At 36.8% G+C, this 25,986-nt stretch overlaps 1 protein-coding gene and 1 long non-coding RNA gene across 3 annotated transcripts in view; one reads left to right on the top strand and one right to left on the bottom strand.

Annotated features, from left to right (window-relative positions):
- Positions 1–8,703: 8,703 nt before the first annotated feature.
- The window catches only part of LOC140727687 (uncharacterized), a 76,118-nt gene continuing 58,835 nt past the window's right edge, over positions 8,704–25,986 (top strand). The window contains exon 1 of the long non-coding RNA XR_012098899.1: positions 8,704–8,885. This is a non-coding gene — a long non-coding RNA (uncharacterized lncRNA). The remainder of the gene's footprint in view (positions 8,886–25,986) is intronic.
- Positions 14,975–25,986, bottom strand: part of gpr156 (G protein-coupled receptor 156) — an 83,550-nt gene continuing 72,538 nt past the window's right edge. For both annotated transcript variants that reach the window (XM_073045341.1, XM_073045343.1), the window contains 3 exons: positions 25,290–25,526; positions 20,899–21,060; positions 14,975–19,704 (listed from right to left, as the gene is read on the bottom strand). In XM_073045341.1, the coding sequence (XP_072901442.1) occupies positions 18,340–19,704; positions 20,899–21,060; positions 25,290–25,526 (1,764 nt within the window). In that variant the 3' untranslated portion in view covers positions 14,975–18,339. The remainder of the gene's footprint in view (positions 19,705–20,898; positions 21,061–25,289; positions 25,527–25,986) is intronic.

The raw sequence follows: 25,986 nt of genomic DNA, 5'->3' as shown, positions 1-25,986 counted from the left end.
GATTTAGTAATGGCAAAGATTGTTGCTTAGGTTCTCAACTCAGTTTATGGGACGAGAAGTCCATTTAGAAGATAGCATGAGAAATTGTTGTAAACGTGCTCTGTTCGGAGTTTGAGAGCGTAATAGATGATTGTAACACTTACCTGAGTGATAGTTGGTAATTAGCACATACCTGATAATTGTACGAATTACACACATTCTATTGACTTAACATCTAAATTTTAAAACAGACTGATAAGTTGGTTGATCAAGAAGACCATTGCAAGTCTCTGAATTCTAATTAGCACCTTGATTTCCTGAAATGTCTCCCACACATTGTGAAATTTTCACTAATAATTTTAATTTTACATGTTTTGCTGCTATTGTCTTAATTATGGAATAAAAAATTAAAACAATGGATCTGAAAATGTGAGACATTTTGCCTGAATACCCAATTTGTACTAAAATGCTTTACTTTCATTAATTCAAAATGCATCCAGCATTTAATTATATTGATTTTTTGTTCAGTTTCATACAAGCTAACTGCCAGTGTTTCAGTGACTTTGGTGCCTTAAGGGTTCTGTAAGTGAGGACCTGCCTCCTCTTTATTCTTATCAAGCTTTAATCCATATACATCTGCTAATGGACCAGATGAGAGTTGTTCTATCTTAAAAACACTAAAGCAGTGATGGTCTCTGTGTGTAGAGACAAAGTCCAATGATGTGGTTAATACATAACAGTGGTGAGAGAGTGCAGGAAAGAGAGATAAAAGCATATGAATGACACAAATATGTGTATGAAACAGAAGATGACCAGGACAAGGGTAAAAGGTGAAAGATAATGTATTATTAAATCTACAGGTGTGGATAAAAATGAAAGAAGTGACAGGCAAAAAATTGAGTAAGACTACAGAAGAGATCACTAATGGAATAACCACAGGAAAGTAAATAGGTGATTGGGAAATAGATGAGCAGATAAGGAATGATAAAGACAAAGCTGAGACAACATATCCTGTACATTAGAGACTGCAATCTACCTGGAATAAGACCCAGGACATCATTCGTACTCTTCCATTTTGAACCTAATTAAAACAGCAGCAAGTTATGGCTGATTCATGGATTCTTTCTCTGTATGTGGATGTGGTCTTCTATTAAAGATATATGTTTGTTTTCATGCAAGTAGACAGAGCTGTCGTGGATGTGGGTGTTGGTGTTATCTGTTAAATCAATTTTGATATGTGCTTTGATGCCAGGGATTTAATCATGATATACTGTATTATTTTCAGTGTTTACAAAATAAATGACAAACATGGAACTTCCACCCTTTTGTTGACACTATGTCATCACCTTTCAGGAAGGTTGTGTTGATGTAAATTAACGTGGACGCTGGCTACTGATAGAAGAGGTGCAATATGAGAATACAAGTAAATTCTGTTTCAGGAAGTTAAGGAACTAGAGGGCAAAGATTCAGCATTGGACATCCTTTTGATATGCTCAATTATAGTGTACGAGCGATCTTCAGCTATTTTCATGAATGTGTACATTGGTTATGAATAATATTTCCTCCAATAATCCAATTAGTGAAATGGTCTTATTTGTAGTTTGATGCAAGCTTTTCTCTTATGCCAACCCCTAGGGAATAGAGATATTAAATAGAGCCCAATATCATAAACAATGAACTATAAACTTTATGTAAGATTTCCTGTAATGAGCTGTATATTAAAGCAGGCATTTGTACAAAAGCCAAAACCATAAGCTAGCTTAGAAGTGGCAAGTTGCTTCTGTCTTTATGTATTATTTTCCTGGTCTTTTTCTTCTTGTCCGGTTTAATATGGATGTCAAAGATCACCACCTAGACCTTTCTTCTCTTCCCCAATTTCCAGGTAGAACTGTAGAAGCTGGGCATGGAAATTGAATTCCTAGTTAGTTTGCATCCTTGTCAAGTTTCCAATTCGCTACGTTAACAAATGTAATCTTCCAATGATTGAACTGATGTACTTATAAAAATACAAAAATTAAGAAACATAGTTTATGATGCTTTACTTTATGCATAGCCAATCCATCCCTGAAGACCTGGATTAATAGGGCAAAGCTTTGAGAAAGGTTGGTGGGGAAATTTATATTTAGCATTTAGAAAGCTTGATTTTACTGAAGTAAAATGTCTTGAATCCAAAAGATTAGAGGATCTGTCATGGCAGTTTTTATGCCTACTGCAATGCTACAGCAGGAAGTAAATGAAATGGGAATGGGAATAAACCACATGGCTGATCACAACTGATCTGATCTTGGCTTCCATTTCACTTTACAGTGATTTTCCTTTTCCATTAACTCCCCAGAAACAAAAAGAAATCTGCTTATCTCAGCATTGAATATATTGTATACAGTAATACAGCCTCTATAGCTATATGGAATGGAGAATTTCAAAGATCTGTGGCCCTCTAAACTTTAAAGTCTAAAAGATAAAATTGTGCTTTTTCTCTCAATCTACATAAACTGTTTCTAGCCATTCTAGACAGAAATCACCTACTGAGCATCTTCTTCAGAATCTTATTTTTCAATAAAGACATCTTTCGGTTTTCTCAACCTTCCCTCATAACACTGTGATAACCTGCAATGTGCAGTAACATCAATATGTGAAATGTTTCAAAGAAGTTTTACATAACTTTAGAATAAAGTTTATTACTGTTTAATCCATATAAGTTTCACATAAATAAAAAATGAAAGGTGATATGAGGATTGTCACAATTGTCTATATCTAAAATGAATATAATAAATTAATTCGATACATGTGATTAATGTTGAAATGGTTTCAAATTCATACACAGATAAATAAATGGGTGAGAAGATGCTAAGTGTAATATCAGAAGAAGAAGAATGAAGCAGTCCACTCTTGTTAAGTGGAATCTACAACATCCAATGTAGTCCTTATTTGTGAAGCATTTGAAATAGAATACAGAACAAAGTTTCATTTTTGTCAAATGTATTATTTTGGGAGTGGATGGAGGGGGTTTCAAATATAGGGAAATTGATATCATATAAACATATAACAACTACAGCACGGAAACAGGCCATCTCGGCCCTTGTAGTCCGTGCTGAACGCTTACTCTCACCTAGTCCCACTTACCTGCACTCAGCCCATAACCCTCCATTTCTTTCCTGTCCATATATCTATCCAATTTATTTTTTAAATGACAAAATCGAACCTGTCTCTACCACTTCTACTGGAAGCTCGTTCCACACAGCTACCACTCTCTGAGTAAAAAAGTTCCCCCTCGTGTTACCCCTAAACTTTTGCCCCTTAACTCTCAACTCATGTCCTCTTGTTTGAAGATCCCCTGCTCTCAATGGAAAAAGCCTATCCATGTCAACTCTATCTATCCCCCTCATAATTTTAAATACCTCTATCAAGTCCCCCCTCAACCTTCTACGCTCCAAAGAATAAAGACCTAACTTGTTCAACATTTCTCTGTAACTTAGATGCTGAAACCCAGGTAACATTCTAGTAAATCTCCTCTGTACTCTCTCTATTTTGTTGACATTTCCTATAATTTGGTGACCAGATGAGATAATTGGTCAGAAACTTCCAGTTTCTGCATTTAGTTCCAACATTTTAAACAATGTGTCTGCAAGTCCTCAAGAAAGTTGGTTGTCAATTTTAGTATTTTCATACTCTGATAATAACCTACCCATAATACAGAATAGCACGCACAAAATGCTGGAGGAACTCAACAGGGTGTACAGGGAATAGATAAGTCTCCTCAACATTTCAAAATGAGAAAACATGGATGAATTCAGGTGGTTGCAAACATTTCTAGCCTACAAGAATGTGATGTACTCCCATGTAGAAATGGTGGTCAGAATCTATCAGGGATTATCAAAGCCATAAACAATCTGCTGGAGGAATTTAGTAGGTCAAGCAGCATCTGTAGGAAGAAAGTAATAGTCATATTTTGGGTCAATACCCTGCAAAAGGACTGAAAGTGGAAAGGTGAGATGGCCACTATAAAAGGGAGAAGGGGAGACAGTAGTCTGAGGTGATTGGGGGACTGAGAAAAGGTGTAAAGTAACAGGTGAGTTGAACCAGATAGAGCAGTAAAGCATGGTTGAAGTTGGGAGACAGTGACAGGTTCATACAACCAAATGACTGGGTGTTCAGGTCTGTTGGTTCTATCTGCCTTCTCATGACTGTGTGGCAACTACATCATTACTGATAGCACTCAACATCAAAAAAGGGGATTTTTTAAAATCCAAGCACAACTGGCTGAAATGCCACATAAATCTTCTTCAAGCAATTGTAAGCAAGATTACTAAACTGCGGCCATGAAACTCTCATATCCTGGCAATCCATCCTCTAATCTCTTTGCACCTTGAACACTGCTTATTGAGTTGCAGCTCTGCTTATAGCAACGTATGGATAATTGGAACTCTGCCTGAAGAAATTAACAAGTCTCAATTTCCTAGAAAATACTACAGTAGTTTCTAGATCATTGTTGCTCCTACAATTAAAGGTGAGAGCAAGGCTTTGGGGAAATGATTAGGATACAGGTCTCCAAATAAGAGACTTTCTGCCCTTTCTCTTTCTGGATCCTCTTAATAATTTCCTTTCCTTTAGCCCTCCTCCTCCTCCTCCTCTGTGCTGTACTGGAGGTCCACATAGGATACAATAAAGGCTTTACAATTAAAACATGTTTGTGATTGAATTTATAAACTACTAAATTTCGCTGTGTTAAACTTGAGTTTCATAGAGTTGAAATGGTGTTACGATGTTTTTCCTGTTCCTGGAGCTTGCTGTCAGATGATCAAAGCGGACTAGAGCATTACTTTAGTGGCAACTGTTACTGGGATTGGTTAGCAATAGCACCATTATAAAGAAAATCCTTTGTACTAATGCTGTAAGAACTTGAAGAAACAATATTATAATGGAAAATGCAAATTTCTGACATACTTGGAAGCAGCAGGCAGTCAAGTCATTTTATGTCTTGCAATCCAAACCTCCCAATGAGTTTTGTTTGGGGCATTATTTACCAGGAAACTTAAAGTTCTTGTTATCATGTGCCCCAAACTCTGGATAGGATGAACAAGATAGGTTTGTAGATTGCTGCTATCCATCATTTGATAGGAACTAGCTGTGGAATAGATGTTGAACACCTGCTGATCGAACAGACTCCTCTGTCTAGGAGTTTTGTCTGATACATCCAGGTTGATTGCTAAATGTAGCACTAGATTTCTAGCATTTCTATATTTCTAAGGGCTACAACCTGCCCAAACAGAAAACAAGGTGCTATTCACAAGCCTACATTTGACATCTTTGAAACTGTGTGGGAAACCAAAGATGTAGATGCATGTTACAAGCTAAAGAATTAGCTTTTACAGTTTGTGTCAGAATTGGCTTTACTGAGGCAAAGTCATCCATCTGTAACATTAACAAAAGTTTTTTTCACTCTACAGATACTGTCCGATCAGCTAGGGTATTTCATGTATAAATTAATTATTTTATAATTAACATCAATCATCTTGCAATTTCAGATTCCTTGCAATTATAATATTCTTTGTATCAGTCCAAATATGTTGCTATGTTTCTTTCTGTCTTTATCTTTCATGTAATACATATGTATTACTCAAACTAAATTTCCACCATATCATATATTTTTTCCTCTCCAACACTACCCCTGCTAGATCATTTACAATACACTTGTTTTTCACTTTATCATTCTTTTGAAGAGCAAATGACCTGAGCTATTGACTTAGATTTTCTCCCCATACATACTGTCTAACATACTGTAAGTTTATATTGGAATGTTATTTTGCTTTGGAAAGTTCACATTAGCCATAATCCTAAAAGGAGATGAAGCAAATTGGTAACAAGGTTAATAATTTATAAATGGAGGTTAAAAATTCAAAAGCAAGGTGGCCATCCTGGGAATTCGTAAATCACAGGTTAGATTCTGAGAATGTTATAAATAATTATGGATTCCTGGTAATGCATAACAGCTTTAGATAAGGTCCAAAGTATGCTTATTGTATTATATCTAGTGATGAGGGACATACAGTAGGCTATGGTTAGCAAAGTTAGCAAAGTTCTACTTTTAAAAGAGGTTCAGAATTTGATAGAAATGTTCAAAATGATGAAATGTTTCAATTAAAGTAACTAATACACCACAGCAAATGAGCTGATAACCTAGATTAATTAGATTAAAAGAGAGTTGAAAGAACATGTTTACAAAGTCAAGTTAACAGGATCTGGACAATTCTGCCTGAAAAGGTGATGGATGTTAATTATAAAATAATTAATTAAAACAGGAATTAGACAGGTATTTGAGGATGAGAAATATATCAGGAAATAAATGGATGTGTGTTACTAAGTAGCCGATGTTTTAAAGAAGCTTCACAGTAACAATGGTCTGAATGACTTCCTGTGATGTAAGCTTCACTGCTTCTATGATTCCATGTTGTAACTCTGATCACGTTCAGAAGATGGCTTCACTTCCCACTATTTTGAGTTCTTTTGCAGCCTACTATTTTTATGATGAAAATTATTCATGTCCAAGGGCTTTAACGATTGAGATTGGCTGCATTGTTGCCTAGCAGCCAATACCTTGTGTAAATAACCTACCATGTTTAGAGATTTTCTTTTTTGTTCTGAGGATTTGGGTGTCAATGGCAAGGTTAGATTTTATGCTTTCATCTAATTGTCCTTGAACTGTGTGGCTTGCTTGGCTATTTCAAAGGGCAATTATGATTCAACCATACATTGAATCACATAGATTTCATCAGGTAAAAGCACCAGATTTCAAACAATAGGTTCTTAAGATAATGCATGTTAACCATTATGATATCTTTAAATTGAATTTTAATTAACTGAATTAAATTTTATGTGATGTGATTTGAACTATGACCTGAGGCAGTTAATTCAGCTCTTTGGATTACTATTTCAGTAATTTAGCAGCTATTCATGGTAACATTTCTCCTGTTGACATTGTTATGTATTATTGAATTAGATATATTTTTCAAGCCAATCATTGCCAAGTCAAATATTGGCAGAGGGTATATTTTAATATATTTTTCATTCTCTTTGTGATAGTAATGTAATTGAGATAAGCAATTTTTACCCATTTGGTATATACTTCAATTTACCTTTGGTAATAAATGAAAGATTTTTTTTGAAATAGTGTTAAACTTGAACAAAATCAGTGTTAATGATTATCTTTCTACCATCTCGTTTGAATGTTTATCATGGCATCAATACTAGAGAAAACTACCTGATGTACCTCAGATACGATCGTTCAAGAGGCAGAGAGAGGAGAGAGAGAGAGAGAGATGTTAAAAATGAGCCTTATAAAATTTGTAGTGATGATCTTTTAGTCATTAAAGAGATTATGAACAGGTATCTGCTATCAACTCTAATCTTTCATATGCCATCTGGTGCTGCTTGTTGAAACATCATAACCAACAATTATTGTAAGAATTTTCCAAAATACTGATCTCTGGAGTACAAACACTTATAAGTACGTGTTTGTTTTGTGTGTGTGTGTTTTCATCTATGCTTTTAGGTTTAGTAGATACCACTCCTATAGAAGAGGAAAGAGCAGGTAATTCTAAATCAGTCCAATACTATTTTTGGTACATTAGCTGGAATTAAAAGTAAGTGATTGGAAATGTTTATGTATTTCCCTCCCCAGCATGGTGTAGCTGAGTTCAGAACAGAGTGAAATAATGCTGAATCTTACATGAAGTCATCAGTTGCTCCTGACACAGTATGGTGTTGTTTTATCATTTAGGTTATTAATAAACAAATACCTTAGAAATAACATTATATTCCAAATTAGGAAAATCGTTTTGATTGAAACGTTGTGTAAGATACTCTTGTTGTATTTATATTTGTAAGTAAGATTGTGATTGAGTTTAATTTATTGAATGCTGAAACACTGCCTCAGTAAGATTTGTGTCTCTTGACATGATTTTATGGTCACATTAAGAAATTGCTTCACAGTTTTGAGCTAAGTAATAGGACAGTGATGGCAAAGAAATGAAAACAGATGGATATGCTGTTTTAAAGTTAATACATCCTTTTAGATACATTTTTCAAGATGTCACATCATGACATCATTATCGATGATAGTCTATATATCACATGCGATAAAACATCTTAACAAGTTATGGAATAGAGCAAGATCGGAAAATTTCTGCAACCAGATAAATATTAATATACGTTTCCCACAGAACTGTTTCAGGCTGGATTAATATTATAGATTGCTTAAGAGACAGCAAGGTAGCTTCTAGATTCAGGTTCCAAAACCAGCTGTAAACCATGTTGTTGATTCCAAAAAGGAAAGTCACCGTATGAACTGTCAGGTCGAACAATTTCCAGTGAACAGCGCAGCTGGGGAGCACAAAGACTCGACCGTCGAAATAGCATATTTTACAATGAAGTCTATACTGTATATTACTGCGCCCCTAGCTGTCCTATAATTCACTCTATTATAGAATAACTTGCTACATCTCGGTTCCAGCTGGGGGCACCGAAACTAACTGCGAGGACAAATTGCAGGTTTCAATCTTGCCTTCGCTGTCACACAGCTTCAAGAATTAAACCCATTCAATGCGGTTGGCATCTCTCGCGTAGAAACCTGGCGTCAATAATCTGCCAGCAGGCAGCTTCTGCTGGTTTCTGATAGAAGTTGGCTTTGTCGGGCTCTTTTATTTTTGCAGTTCCGCTTGACGAACTGTAACTCTTACATAGACTTGCGGATCTGTGACAGGACAAAATGCGCCCGGTGTCTGGGTTTATCTCCTTCCACGGTCCAGCGATGAGGGCATTCTCCTCACTCCGAGCGCCGATCCTTCTTAAAGGCCAAACCAATCAATCACATCGACTGTCTGCAGCTCGAAGTTCAATCAATTCTAAAGGTAGGAGGGAGTACACCGAGCAAACTGTACGGAGAGAAAACCTGCTTTCCCACCAATCATATCGTTGCTGACACGGACCATTACAGAAATACGTGGAGGGTGGGGACGTTGAGATTGTCATAGGGAAGAGGGCTTCAAATCTTGAATGGAGCAAAACTTGCTTTCGTATGGACTGGTTGAAACAAATGAACGTTTTGAATATAATATAGAAGATGCCAATCAAGATAAGGAGATTAACAAAATTAAGATGGAAAGGAATAGGTGGTTATTTGTGGCAGGGCAGTTAAAACAAAGCTCTGCGAGGAGCAGAGAAATGCTTTGTAATCTTTGTAAATTAAATCTTTGCAATATAATTTTTTACATCAATTATATATTACACCACAAAAAATAAATAAATTAAATCCAAGTTTATCTGATCAGTGTTTCCGATGTAATCAAGAAACTGGTACATTTTTACATTCTACATGGTCTTGCTCTAAAATTCAACCTTTTTGGACAAATTTAAGACTTTTATTGGAACAAATTACGGGAATAAAACTTCCTCATAATCCAATATTACTTTTACTAGGTGATATTGAAGGGACAAAACCAAAACTCAAACTTAATAAATATCAGAAAGAATTTATAAAAACTGCGCTGGCTGTAGCCAAAAAGGCTATTGCAATTACTTGGAAATCAGATACATATTTAAGTATAGATTGTTGGAAAAAAGAAATCTATGGCTGTATTCCATTAGAAAAAATTACTTATAACTTAAGAGATAAATATGAAACATTTTTGAAAATCTGGGGCCCTTATTTACAAAAGACAGGATTAAATATATAGGTGCTCTGAAGAGAAAATTAATGGCTACTTGGGGAAAGAAATAAATATATATACTAAAGTTATTAAGAACTCCATGGAGCATGTGGAGACCTACCAACAACCAGGCACTCTTTCTTTCTTTCTTTTCTTTCTTTCTTAATTTTTTTTATATAGGGTAGTTAGGGGGGAGGGATTAAGGGGAGGGGGGAAGGGTCACATATCTTTTTTTCTTCACTTGTAATCATTTAAAAATTTAAATAAAATTTAGAAAAAAAAAAAAAAGATATTATTATCCATTACAACGACTAGGAAAGAGGACTGGTAATTATTGTACCGGACTCATTCTACAAATATTCAAATAGAAAGTGAATTCCTCAGCTTAATAACCAGTAGCTAATGTACAGTAAGATACGGTGCAGTACACACGTTAGCAAACACACTTATTTGCATGCAAGCTTTAATGCAAAAGGTATTCAATAATTTATTATGACATATTAGATTAGGTTCTAGCAAAATTTAGCTGCAGGGCACCTACTGTACCAGCGATACAGGATAACACTTTTCTTCCAGTCTGAAGAGCATGTGAATTTTTGAGCATGGATTGTGCCAGACACCCTAATGGGAAGGATACGAACCATAATAGCATGAAATATAGGACAGAATTATGCCATTTGGCCCATCGAGTCTACTCCGTCCTTTCATCATGGCTGATTCAATTTAACTCTCAGCCCCAATCTCCTGTCTTCTCCCCATATCCCCTCATGCCCCGACCAACCAAGAATCTATCAACCTCTGCCTTAAATATACATAAACATGTGGCCTTCACAGCTGCCTGTGGCAAAGAATTCCACAGATTCACCACTCTCTGGCTAAAGAAATTCCTCCTCATCTCTTTTCTAAAAGGATTCCCCTCCATTCTGAGGCTGTGTCCTCTGGTCTTAGACACTCCCACCATAGGAAATAGCCTCTCCACATCCATTCTTTCAAGGCCTTTCACCATTCATTAAATTTCAATGCGGTCACTACTCAGTCTTCTGATTTCCAGTGAGTACAGGTCCAGAGTCATCAAACGCTCCTCATATGACAAGCCATTCAATCCTGGAATCATTTTTGTGAACCTCCTTTGAATACTCTCAAGTTTCAGCACATCCTTTCTAAGGGGCCCAAACCTGCTCACAATACTTCCAAGTGAGGCCTCACCAGAGCTTTATAAAGTTTCAGCATTACATCTTTGCATTTATATTCTAGTCCTCTTGAAATGAATGGTAACATTGCCGTTGCCTTCCTCAGCTGCAAATTAACTGTGAATTAACCTTTAGGGAATCCCAAGGTCTCCCAAGTCCCCTCATGTCTCAGTTTTTTGTATTTTCTCTCCATTTAGAAAATAGTCAACCCTTGCATTTCTTCTACCAAAATGCATGACTATACACTTCCCAGTACTGTATTTCATCTATTTCTTTGCCCATTCTCCTAATCTGTCTACATACTTCTGTAGCCTTTCTATTTCCTCAAAACTACCTGCCCTTCCAGCTATCTTCATATCAACTGCAAAGTTTGCAATGAAGCCATTAATTCCATCATCCAAATCACTGACATATAATGTAAAAAGAATAAGTCCCAACACAGACACCCACAGACACTAGTCACTGGCAGCCAGTCAGAAGAGGCTCCCTTTATTCCCACTCTTTGCCTCCTGCCAATCAGCCACTGCTTTATCCATGCTAGAATCTTTCCTGTAATACAGGAAAGGCTTGCAGCTTGTTAAGCAGTCTCATATATGACATGTTGTCAAAGGCCTTCTGAAAATCCAAGAACAAAACATCAGCCAATTCTCCTTTATCTATCCTGCTTGCTACTTCTTCAAAGAATTCAAACTGATTTGCCAGGCAAGATTTCCCCTTGTGGAAACCATGCTGACTGTGGCCTATTTTTTTTAAAATCATGTATCTCCAGAGAATACCCAGAGAGCTCATCCTTAATAATTGAGTCCAACATCTTCCCAACCACTAAGGTTAGACTAACTGGCCTATAGTTTCCTTTATTCTCCCTCTCTCCCTTCTTGAAGAGTGGAATGACATTTGTAATTTTCCAGTCTTCTAGAACCATTCCAGTATCCAGTGATTCTTGAAAGATCATTACTAATGCCTCCACAATATCTTCAGCCTCCTCTTTCATAACCCTGGGTGGCATACCATCTGGTCCAGATGGCTTATCTACCTTCAGATCTTTCAGTTTCCCAAGATCCTTCTCTCTAGTTCTGGTAACTTCACACACTTCATGCCCTGAAACCTGGAACTTCCACCATACTGCTAGTGTCTTCCACAGTGAAGACTGATGCAAAATACTTTTTCAGTTCATCTGCTATTTCATTGTCCCCCATTATTACCTTACCAGCATCATTTTCCAGTGGATCAATAACCACACTCACCTCTCTTTTACACTTTATGTATCTGAAGAAACTTTTGGTATCCTTAATATTATTGGCTAGCTTACTTTCGTATTCCATCTTTACCTTCATAAGGACTTTTTTGTTGCCTTCTGTTCATTTTTAAAAGCTTCCTAATCCTCTAACTCCCCCCTAATCTTTGCTCTATTATATGCCTTCTCTTTGGCTTTTATATTGGCTTTGACTTCTCTTGTTAGCCATGGTTATGTCATCTTTCTTTCAGAATACTTCTTCCTCTTTGGGATGTATATATCCTGTGGCTTCCAAATTGCTTCTAGAAATTCCAGCCATTGCTGCTCTGCCATCATCCCTGCCAGTGTTCTTTTCCAAACAATTACAGCTATCTCCTCTCTCATGCCTCTGTAATTCCCTTTACTCCACTGTAATACTGCAACATCTGATTTTAGTTTCTCCTTCTCAAATTTCAGGGTGAATTTGATCATATTATGATTACTTTCCCCTAAGGGTTCTTTTACCTTAAGTTTTCTAATCAATTTTGGTTATTGCACAACACCCAATCCAGATTATCTGATCCTCTAGTGAGCTCAACCATGAGCTGCTTTAAAAAGCCATCTTGTAGGCACTCTAGAAATTTCCCCTCCTGTAAACCAGCACCAACTTGATTTTCCCAATCTACCTGTATATTGAAGTCCCCATGACTATTGTAACACTGCCCTATTGGCATGCATTTTCTATATCTTGTTGTAATTTGTAGGCAACATCCTTATTACTGTCTGGGGAGGGGGGGTGTCTGTATACAACTTCCATCTGGGTCTTTTTACCCTTGCAGTTTCTTAGCTCTATCCACAATAATTAAACAATGATGATGATGTAGTTGATTCGTGTCCATATGTGGGGTCAGCAAATGATAGCAATGAAACTGAAAAACTGGGTGTCACCATTATAGCTAACTTTAGGTGCTCAAGAAGGAGAGGGGTAAAACATTCAATAATGAGACCCAAATCATTTGTTGGTAGTTTGTGCTCTTTGATTTCTATGATGCGTTGAACTAGTGAAATCATTGAACAATATCATATAACAAAAATAACAATAACAATGTGATATAACTCTCTTTGTCATATTATATATATTTTTACACAATGTATATCATACAATATCCTCCATTCATTGAACAATAGCAATTGTTCAGGAATTTAAGGTGACAAGATTTCTGTGATACTTGCTTGCTCCCATGCTAATCTAGACAACTGAGAGGATGTGTGAAGAGGAGGTGGTAGAGACTGATCTGAATGTGGAATACTTCACTAATAATTATTAAGCTCAGGGTTGCTAATATATTTCTGAATAGCATTCTGCTTCCAGACTAGAGCTAGAAATAATTGAAATACATCCAAATGTTATGTGAAGGGAGACATTGGTGCTATCACAAGCAAGCTAAATGGATTTCATTTTTGCAAGAGTATAGCAGGTTGCATGAACATGCAAGTCCTCCATGATGACTTTTAACTACAGTGCCCACTCCATCTGTGAAGACAACATGTCATTGTGTCATCTGCAGTTTGAGAAAGAGCCCTTTGAACTGCTTGGTAACAGTTGGCTTTGAAGGAGCCCTACAATTTCATTAGTGGGTCTCAAATTTCATGATGGTCATTAGATTTAACATTAGCACCAGGTACATTTTCTGTGTAGCCCTCTTATTGTAAGAAATAGAGGTCAGCCATTAGGTCCCTTGTGCCTGCTCCACCATTAAATAGTGACTGATCTATTACCTCAGCACAATACTCACACATTAACAGTAATCATTCACTTAACATCAATGCATCTTCCAATCTCAGTCTTAAATCTGCTGCTGTTCAGTAAACCCTCACTGCAAAAATTGTCATGCTCCATTCACAACCATAAATATGTTTAACCCTCTTGAATAAATTTTTAAAATCACCACTTTCTGGGTGAAGGAAGTTATTCATACCTCAGTCCTGAATGACCAACTTTTTTTTTTAGAGACTGTGAACTCTGGTTTTGGATACTGTGGCTTGTCAAAATATCATCCCTGCAGCTATCCCGTCAAGTCCATTAATAGTGTACATTTCAATGAAACTGTGCAGGAAGGAACACAGAAAGTATCTTTATGGCCAAATGATCCAGAACAATTCATCACGCTGCATTTCAAATAAATAATAACAATTTCTCATCTTCCTTTTCTAGCCATCACTGCACCTGCTTGACTACAATACCAGAATAAAAACCAACACAAAAATCAATATTCTAAACTTAATTCAAAACATTTCAAAACTCACATTTTCTAAGTGCCAGACTTGTGCATCCCTTTGGTGTTTTTGATCCTCTTACACAGTGCCTCAGCGGCTGCATCATGGCTAGAGAAGGCCACTGCTCTTTAGACAGCAAATGATACTGTGGGATAATCTCTCAAACAGTTCTCAGTTCTTGTTTTCACTTGTGGGAGAGTCAGGAGCAAGGGGTCAAAATAAAGGCAAGTCATTTAAAACTGAGTTGTACAGACATTTCTTCTCTGAAGGTTCTGAATCTCTGCAATTCTCTGTCTGAAGGATGACAGAGGCCTGATGATTAGATATACAGTATATAAGGTGGAAGTAGGTAAAAAGTTATTTGAATCAAAACTATTTTGAACCATTACAATACATAACAAGATGGTGATAGAAATCAAAAGCCAACTGTTCTCTAAAACCTGTTATTGGATGGTAGAGAAGCTAAGTGACAATCCACTGCAAATCGTTTTCCATACCGGTTTTTGTACACATTCGTATTAACATTTTCATGAATTTTTTTTCCGAACATTATATCAATACAAATTGTACAATATGCAAAACACACAGAAACTTTGAACCAAACAATTGAATATTATTCAATTTATCATATCTAACTTATTTATTTTCTTGTAACAAGTGGTCATCACTAATGTCCACAGATGCCATTAGGCTACAAAAGCAAAACCTACAATAAATACACATTATAATTATTATATAAATTAATGAAAATATTTGAAGACAATTTAAACTTTGGTTTTACAGCTTAGTACAGATAATTTGTGCAATATTTTCAGATTTTAAAAAATCTCTATTCTTTTGTTTCTGTGGTCTATTTTGATACTTTTATTTTGTTTATTTAAGTTGTGCAAAGGTGCAATGATACTAAGAATAGTGAAAGCATGACCTAAATAGCAAGATTCGTATGCTTTCAGAAAGAGAAAGAAAAGAAGATAGAAGTTTTTTCATAATGACTTGTACTCAGTGGCCACTTTATTATGTATATCTGCTCATTAATGCAAGTATCTAATTAGTTAATCATGTGGCAGCAACTAATTGTATAAAAGCATACAGACATGGTCAAAAGGTTCAGTTGTAGTTCAGACCAATCTTCAGAATGGGGAAGAAATGTGATCTAAGTGACTTTGACTGTGAAATGATTGTTAGTACCAGACAGGGTGGTCTGAATATCTTGAATCTCCTGGGATTTTCACACACAGTTGTCTCTGGAGTTTACAGAAAATGGTGCAATAAACAAAAAAAAACACATCCAGCGAGCAGCGGTTTTGTGCGCGAAAACACCTTGAAAATGATAGAGGTTGGAGAAGAATGGCCAGACTGGTTCAAGCTGACAGGAAGGCAACAGTAACTCAAATAACCACACGTTACAACAGTGGTATGCAGATGAGCATCTCTGCACAACACATTAAACCTTCAAGTGGATGGACTACAGCAGCAGAAAACCACAATATACACTTAGTGGCCACTTTACTAGGTACAGGAGATATCTCAGTAATTACACTGACCTAAAGAATATCATCAGTAGAATTTGCCTTAAAAAGACACAATTTTCTGGAGACAGCAAAACACTTGAAGCACATGTAGTCTTAAGTAAAGAATACTGAAAATACTTGGCGTGTCAAAAAGGACCTTGGATATAGAGGTACACAATTAAAATTTTAGGTGGGTGGTTCCATTGGACAGGTAAACAATGATATTGCATTCCAACAATATAATGGGTTTTATATGCTAAATAATTGGAAGAGGTTCCTTAAGGTTGTCATAGCTGGGGATGGTAGTAGGGTTAAGCTCCCACTACCTAATAAACCCAATGGCATGTGTCTTAAGTAGCCTCAGACAACGAAGTCTAGCTCCTGACCTTCAAGTGTGGCTTTGCTATTAAGCTCAATGGAACCATCTCTTCTAACAGAAGAGGCAAAGGCGGGTTACTGGTGTCTTAAAACCAGTCGCTTTGGACAGATGGGGTTTATCAGCCGTGTTTGGCGGCTCATCTAGGAGAAGGAAAACTCTGATCTCAAACTTATAGGGAAGGCTTTGGGAATAAACCCTGAGGAAAAATCTGGAGTTGGTGTCCCTAAGGCATTGAATTATGTTGAGTTCAATGTTGTCTGGCAACTCCTGCAACACCACTAGTGCAAACTGAGTCAACCTCTGCCTTTCCTTTGGATTCTTCAGCTACATGGAGAGGGAGAGCCTGCTACATGGGCAACAGCTGGATCTCCATGTTTAACTCCCCTGGCTTGTGTACTAGCTTGCATATCATGTGGACAGCTGGGATGCAACATCCATGGCCGACTCCAATAACTGAGGGCCTCGATTGGAAGAGAAAATCATCTGGGGCGGTGTGCACAGTGAAAGGGTGACAAATTAGCTGCCACAATTTTTCTTTCATTAAATACAATATTTTGTTCCACATTCTATGCCTCCAACATTGAATTTTAATCTCCACTGAGGATAAAAAGTACAGTGAATTTATACAAAATCCTGTTGAGGTAGACTGATAGTGAGACTGTGGGCATCATTATAGAATTATTATGGGAGTAAATGGTTCTGGTTACAAAGAAAAGCCCGAGAACCTGGGTTTTAGTTAATGGAGCAGAGAGGTTAATAGGGATTCTCAGACTTATGGAAGGTAAATTATGAAGATTGGTTGTCTTGACAAATCAGCAGTAGGGAGAAATCTGCAGCTAGGACTATGAGGAAATTTCATCAAATTTAGAAACAAATCATAAAAATATTTAAATGGAACAACAAAAAGAGCATATGATTAGAGATCTCCAGGTAAACAGCTGGGACAAATGCAGTCATGGTGAATTTCTGGATTTTTGACTAATTATTCAAAGATCCTAGCCTTGAAATCTGATAGTTATCATTCATAAATAAAAAACATTATAGTATTAATTATAGGGAAGAAATCATTCTAATATATTCTAAACAAACATTTTAAAATCTTAGATTACACTTCAAACAGAAACAAAATAATATGTACGTATAATATAGAAGCAAAATAATTTCCCACAATATTTTAATTTAAACACGTGGCTTTCATGAAGTTTTACATTCCTATCACCATAAATTAGGAGAATTCCATGCCTATTTTCTCAATATTCAACAGGTAAACAACTTGAGAGGTAACTCATACGTATCTGTATGTGCAAAGATAGACCATTTAATCACAGATCTTAATCACAGATGGAATTAATGTTTACTGTATTTGCTCCTGTCCTCCTTTTTATTTTTCTGTAAATAAAATGAGTTATTGTTGGACGGTATGTTGGCATAGCGGTTACTGTAACACTATTGCATCACTAGTGACATGGGTTCACTTCCACCACTTTCTATATGGAGTTTGTACATTCTCCCTGTGACCGCGTGGGTTTTCTCTGGGGGCTCCAGTTTCCTCCAAAGACATACAGGTTATTAGGTTCATTGGTTACATGGGTGTAATTGAGCGATATGGGCTCGTTGGAACAGTAAAACCTGTTACGGTGCTGTATCGCTAACTAAAAAAGTAATACTGGCTGAATTGATGCTTGAAATCCAATAGAACTTGGTGGCTGTACTGTCAAGTTAAATCAGTTCTCCTCTTCAGATATAAATAGTTTGGATTTCAAAATATTTTAGTGGTGGGAAGAGTTTGAGCTGAAAGATATATTTATATGTGCTGTAATTAATACTTAGGATTAGTTATGTATCTCATTTGTATGCATGAAAATTAATGTACATGGAAAATAACCCCGTTATTCTTTTTCTTAAGTATATAAAGGTCGATGTCCTACTACCCAGAAATCCCTATGGATGACATTTCAATTATATAACTATATTACTGATAGAAAAGAAAATAAATTCAATATTTCAACAAAACAATACCATCCTCTTTAAAGACAACCAACAACAAATTGGCAGATTTAAAAACATTTTAAGACTTTTAGAAAGATCATACAAATGTGGGTTTTAAGTCCTCTTTAAAATTAACAATTGGATGGTTTTGAGACCAATTGAATGTGTTATATTCCTCGCTGTCTGAAGTTTCTGAAGTACTAGAATTGCAGGAGCCTTCACAACACATTTCACAACATGGCCTGCGGTAATAACCCAATGTTTCATCTGAGCTGTTTGATTCTGAGTCTGAGTAATCATATTGGTATATTTCATGAGATCCCTCTTCACAGACTATGCACATTTCTTTTGAGGATAAGTATTTGTTCAGACCTGAATGGGATTTGTTAATGCATTCTCCTCCTGAAGTCAGGGAGTGGATATATCTGTCTCTTTGCTCCACTTTTTGAGGTGTTTTACAGCCATTGGGCTGCATTTGCATTTTCTTCACTAACCATGAAGTTGATAGACCGCTGGACTCACTTTCATCAGTTAGTATTTTGTGTTGAGTTCTTTGAAATTGACTATGATCAGTAGATAGTGTTTTTATTGTATCCCTATTTGATTCTTCATTGATATACTTTGTATAATGAGGTGATAAATATTGGAAATAATATGGAGGGTGTACACTCCTTGTTGAATAAAAAGGTGGTCTTCTTCGTCTCATTGTATATGGAGAAATATTATGACAGTGGTGTTTCAGCCACTGCATCGTCCTACCATACTGTTCAAGGTTTCGGGCTGGTAGGATCTGTCTTGCTCTATCTAGTGAATAGATAGCATTAACATTCAATTCTTGCAGAATCTCTTGTAGTTTCTCACTGTTCACAAATTTGGTTTTAGTCTCCTTTGTAGAAGGTTTCTCAGCTTTAATTGATGGTTGGACTGTAGAAAAGGCCAGCATTTCATCTTTGGGGTCCTGAATGATCTTCACATGGTCATTTGGCTTGCTCTGATTAACTAATTTCATTTTTGAGGCATCAAGTGACTTTTGGAAAGACCCTGTAATATTCTCAGGATTTGCTTGCTGTTCTGGATGGTTCTTAGTTTCTTCATACAAATCTTGAGAATCTATTAAGACTACTAGATCCTTCTGGGAATGCAGAACTGTTTCAGGGCTAATCTTGGTGTCATGAAAGATTTGTTCCAGACTACTTTGCAGTGACACAGGTTTACTATCTTGCTGTAATCCAGAGAGGCAATCTTGATTCTTCTGTATCTCTGACAAAGAGTCCTCGTTCAATAGATCTTCTGTTGCTATGTTGGGACACTTGACCTCAGAATTTATCAAAGGGCAGCAAGCAGTGCTAGATTGTGATGTCGGATCTCCAAGCCCATCGATGCATTCTGGTGCCATTAAATACATCAATCTCTCTTTCACCTTACTTACCTGCTCCTGTAAACATTCAATTGTTGCATTTTTCTAGGGAGAGAAAAAAATAAATTACTAATAGCTAAATTATGTTTTCCTGCAAACATTTAAATATAAAACCACAGGACTTATTCCTTAACAAGTGTCAATGATGGTGAGGTAATGTAGCAAACAGATTACCCTGTCATTTGCAACCACTGAACTAAGCAATAGTGAAAGAATGCAGTGTCAGATATAGAGCAGTAGATACTGCCCAGGCCATCACGGGTAAAGCCCTCCCCACCACTGAGTACATCCACCTGGAGAGCTGTCATAGGAAAGTAGCATCCTTCACCGTGGACCCCCACCATCCAGGTCGTGCTCTACTCTCGCTGCTGCCAACAGGAGCCTCAGGACTCACACCACAAGTTCAGGAACAGCTATTACCCCTCAACCACAGGGGATAACTACACTTGCCCCATCACTGAACTGTTCCCACAACCTATGACTCACTTTCAAGGACTCTTCATCTCATGATCTGGTTATTTTTTGCTTATTTATTATTATTATTTCTTATTTTCTTCTCGAATTTGCACAGTTTGTTGTATTTTGCACATTGGTTGTCCACCCTGTTGAGTACAGCTTTATGTTGATTTTTATTATGGTTACTAGATTTATTGAGTATGTCCTCAAGAGAGTGAATCTCAGGGTTGTATATGGTAACATATATGTACTTTGATAATAGATTTACTTTAAACTTTGATATGTCTACAGTTTGGAGAAGAAGCATTCTATGTCCTAAAGTTATCTATTTTCTTCTTTTTTGTGTGTTTTGATAACCATTTTAACCAAGACTGTGTTTGTTTGCAGGCAGTTTTTTAAAACAATGCTCTGTTGTCAATTGTCTTGGTGACTTACATGCAGATAAATTTTCAGGAAAAAGTATTTGTCATTATCATAAGTCATCCCTTTAATTTCTGAGTGTAATTTTGGATTTCCTGTACTATCCAGTATTCGCTAAGCCTTGTTCCAGTTGCCTCCCTGGGGTACTCAGCTGATCTGGAACTGCTTGGTTGCTGAGACCAAATTTAGCTCTTAAATTAGCTTGCAATCAATGTGAATAACCTTCAAACATTAGCACATGAATAAAGGTCACCTCCAGTGCTGGACAGCTGTTACTTGGGTACATTGGACTGTCTTGAACAACTCTCATTAATATATTAACAAGTGACAACATCTGGATTATACAGTTTTAAACCCCACCACCTCAGTGAGAAGACGTTTCATGGAATTATTCTCTCCAAGCAGGTGATAGATCTGCTCATCGCTGTACATGGAACGAAAAGTCTTGCTGGGACTATTGAAATATTTCGACATTTGATTAGGCGTATGGTTTAATTCTTCATCAAATTTCTTCCACTGTCTGACCTGTTAAGAGAGTTCAGATAATCAATTTGTATTGACTGCATTTCTTAGAAATTTACCAATGAAGCTGTCAAAAATAGCTAATGATGCATTCATTATGAAGTGCGCATCGCGAGTGGAAACAATATTAGAATGCCAAAATCATGGGCACGTTCAATTCCTGTAAGAGCAATAAACTCAGATTTGGTCCACAGTGCCATATTTTGCCCATGTAGAAAAAAAACATATTTGATTGCTATCTTTTCTAGAGAAAACCATAAACCAGGATTTCATTTAATTCATTCAATAAACAGGATCCTTAGCTAAAATGTTTATCATTACATTCTGGAAAGCAATGTTAAGTTTGCATCTTGGATATCTCCAAGGAAATATATTACAGAAAGTGGTCCAATACATCTTTGGTTTTTATAATGCTTAAGGTTTGTCCCATCTTGCTTGCAACATGGTCCAACCTTCTCCTTCTCTCAACTCGTCTACTGCTGAAATTATTATGTTTTTGTCACTTCCAGATCTCAATGGTGTTCTTCGCCAGCTTCCCTCTTCACATTTCTTCCGAGAGTTTACCTAAAATTTCTCCCACAGATGGTGTCTGACTTGCTGAGTATCAGCAGAATTTTCAGATTATATCCCTCATTCTCCCCTCTGTAAATTTTCCCTCACATCCCTCATTCTTCTCTCTGTAAATTCTCCCTCATATCGCTCATTCTCCCCTCTGTAAAATCCCCCTCATGAACCTCATTCTTCCCTCTGTAAATTCTCCCTCATGCCCCTCATTTTCCCCACTGTAAGTTCCCCCTCATTCTCCCCTCTCTAAATTTAAGATCAACCAAAATTCTACTCCCCATGATACAAATATGCCCAAGTACACTTGGGCTATTCACTCATTACCTACATGGCTCCCAAAGAACTTGATTTGAAAATTCTTGTTACTTTCAAAATTACATTGATCTTGCCTCTTTTTAACACCCCTCATAAATATTTTCATTTTACCATTTCTACCTTCTAAATGAGCCCCAAATTTATTTACAGCAGCAGTGGTAATGGTGTCTTCTGCTGCCAAGGCCCCAAGGTCTGGAATTTTCTGTCTGGATCACGCTGCTTCACTATCTCTCTGTTTCCATTAATATACTGTATTTCTTAAAAGATACCTCTTTGACCAAACATTTGTGGAGATCTGTGTCAAATTTTGTTCAAGAAAACTCCTGTAAAATGCTTGCACTGATACTTAAATATAAACAGTTACTCAATTTTACATCGCTATCTTTTAAGCTTTTCTCCAACTCTAATTCATCAATTATAATTTACTCATCCAGTTGATGTGGCAGTAAGTTCCAGATAATCATTTGCCTGATACTATACTGTGACTGAAAGTATGAACTGTTCTTTGTTCCTTTAATATTAAAATATATTGCTATTTGTAATTACACAATTGTGTTCATTTAAGGATCATGCATATTACCTTTAGCTTATCAAAAATATAATGTTACACACAACGGACAAACTGATGTTCTGATCATCATCTGAAATAAATCATTTTGTGGTACACTGTGAAGCTCTCTGCGTGCACTTAGCTGGTCAGTGAAAAGGTAATGTGATGTCAATGCACCAGTTCTGTGCCAATAAGCCTGCCTAGAACAGCACAGATAGATAAAGCTGCCACAGCACTGAGCATCTTCTAAAGCTAATAGCAACTGTTAAGATCGAGATTCTCTTTCTGCAGTAAAAATAACCCAAACAACTTGTGCCCCATGGGCCCGCGACCTATGGACACTTTACTGAACTCATCTCAGCCGAATCTGAAAGGCTAGTGCTGCTTGTTATGGGGTTTAGGCAGTAAGACCTTGAAGAGCAGCAGGGTTTGAATAAAATAATGGAGTGCTCTGGAGCAGGCCCGAACATGCCACGTAGACTAAAGTCTTCTGGGAACCTTTGATTCCTGGCAAAACCCCATCTCTATTTTTACCATTTGTCAAAAGATATTTGGGTTGTAAAGGGTCTCTGACATTCAGAATCACTTACATTAAAAACAAAGAGCTGACATTTTTCAAAGGAAATACAAACTAAAACACTTCTGAATCATTGAAAGCAAGCCATTAATTTAAAAAACTTAGTTTACTCTGTTTTTGAAACCTACAACCCTGAATGAAATCAATGAGCTAACAGTTCTTGCGCCAGTTTTAATCTGGCATAGGATCAGACAGCATTCTCCAACATAGTTTGTGGGGAATCTCAGCAAGGTTTAGCTCCACTACTGGATTCCAATTCAGACTTGAAGTGCAGCTGGGAATTAGCTGGAGCCAGCCAGGAAGTTTGATACTATCACGTTTGCCTATTTCCACATGGTGAGTCTGCAATTTTTTAAAGATCTGTTATTAAATACATGAAACAAGAAGTGTTGTAATGCACGTAGTAAAAGGGAGCATAAAACGTTGCCAAAAACAAATATGTGGGGCAGTGCACAGCTTTATTTAAAAACCTGCAAGAGCTGATGATCAGATAGATAATTGTGATGTTGCATGGTTAATCATATATAAAAATTATTATAGTTGCATTGATTTCTGCAGATAGTGCACATAACAGAGAATTCTACTTTTGGTTTGTGCTGACAAACTTATTTTATTAATTGCTGTAAAGCTTTAAATATATATATATTAGTACATTTTGCAATTCAGAAAGATGGGCAGATTGCAACTTCCAAAATTACGAATTTGGCTGACTGCTGGAAGTTATTCTGACTCACTCTTCATAGTGCTGCAACATAGCCTAAAATTAATATGGCTTGAGTTGGGCATCACGTAAAATAGGAAATGGAAGACAGTACTTAACCTGGACAAGTGTGAGGTCATACGTTTCAGGAGATCATGCAAATACAAATATCTATAATGTATGGCAGGTCTCTTAGGAGTATTGATTTACAGATTTCCCAACACAAGTCATTGTGTATAAAAGTTGGGAAGTTATCTTGCAGGTGTACAAAACTTAGGTTAGCCCATTGTACATGTATTTTATGCAGATCTAATCGTAAGAGTGTAGAAGACGTGCACTGGGATGTTGCCTGGATTACCTGAAGTATACATGCTTTGATAATAAATGTAGTTTGAACTTTGAAATTTGAGAGGAGAAAGCTTAAAGGAGGTAGCCAAGGTAAGATTATTTTGTTTATACAGATGGCGATAGGTGCTTGGAACTTGCCTGCAGGATTGGTGGTAGAAGCAGATATAACATCAATATTTATTAGACATTTAGACAGGCATGTGAATAGGCAGGGAAAAGAGGGATATGGACCATGTCCAGACAGATGGGATTAATTCAAATGGGCTTGTTCCTGTGCTTTTCTATGTTCTATGTAAGGGAATGGACCTTTGTGCTTCACAGTCCATGATGAGCATAGGTACAAAACAAATGGAAGAGGGGAAAGAAAAACACATGCATCATGTCATTCTGTAATGATAGAGATTTGCATTGAATGCGCAGGATATGCTTGAAAATTAGGAAAGACCTTGTGATGGAGCACAAACCTCAGTTTTGAGTAAGATTCAATGCAAAGACCTTGCATTGGCTTTTTCAGTGTCTTGAGAAGGGATGTAGTTAACAGCAGGGATCATAAGGAAGAAAGAAGCTTGTCCACCATTCAATAAAATCCTCAAACATAATTGTGCTCTCTCACGTGAGCCCTATAATCTTTCATTCCTTAGTGTCCAAAATATTCACCAGTCACAGCTGAATATACTCAATAACAACTGGTATGATGAATTCCAAGAATTCAATGGTCACTGAATAGAAACAAATAACCCTCATCTAACACCCAATAACTGTGAGAGGAAGAAAGTAATGCCTCTGGTCTTCTTCAATCAGTTGAGAAAAATGTAACTCACTAAATACTTGATGTTTGATATCACCAAGCGATTATAAAAAACATGCGGGTGATGAGGAAGTAAATTGATTGTCATTAGAATGCACATGCATGCAAATTCTATGTGAATGGTATCACCAATAGGCAGTAAGTTCAGAAGCTGAGACAGGAGATCAGAAGTGACTCTGGAGGTGATTGCCTCCTTTTTTCTAATCTCTTCACAGTTTAGAGATATGTTGGGTCTGAGACTTACAGTTGAGAGCCCGGCAAACTCAGCTCTATTAATTACTTGGATAATGAAGCTGGAGCCTGTCAGTGGTCAATCTTTATTTGTTGGGGACAAGATGCATTGGCTTCTTCTTTATTGACTTTTCCTTACCTGTGGAATGAAGATGAGACAGTTGATGGCTGAGGTACAAACAAATATTCCACCTGCAGTAATACCATAGGTTAGATTGGGCCAAGAATCCAAGAATCTGGTAACAGGAATGATTATTCCTGTAGTGAACATGGCCAAGTAAACTCCCACCATGATGGTGATGGTCTGGTTTACAGGGGGAGAGCTGACTTTGCTAGTTAAACCAGCTAAATATGTGCCATATAGCAGAAGACTTCCCTGTGTGAAAAAGAATAAATAGTTGTCAGTGCCATGTCATTGTTCTCCCAGAATTAAATAGTATAAACTGATTAATACTACAAAATAATGAAAACCAGTTGGACTAGATTACAACGTGATAATAAATGTTTACATATGGATGGAGTAGTTAAAATTAATTCCGACTGTGAGATGTTTCATGCTCCATATTACCTGTTCAAATGCTATAGAGAAAGTCATGTTTGAGAAGAAAGCAGAGTAGTTGAAACACTTACAGTACATATTCATGGATAGGAAATATTTGCTTGAGATCAAAGGAAGTGAAACAGCACAAAGTGATACCTGAGAGGTGGCAGGAGTATGAGTTACAGCAGTCACTGGAGGCATGCTAACAGGTATGAGAAACTGAACTGTACCTTTTAGAAGTAATAGAGGTACATTTTAATAATAACTAGTGGCAAACTAAAATCAATAGAAGAAT

This window comes from Hemitrygon akajei, chromosome 5 (assembly GCF_048418815.1).
Source record: "Hemitrygon akajei chromosome 5, sHemAka1.3, whole genome shotgun sequence".
Lineage (NCBI taxonomy): Eukaryota > Metazoa > Chordata > Chondrichthyes > Myliobatiformes > Dasyatidae > Hemitrygon > Hemitrygon akajei.
Note: the sequence above shows the minus strand (reverse complement) of the source record. Positions and strands in the feature narration are given on the sequence as shown.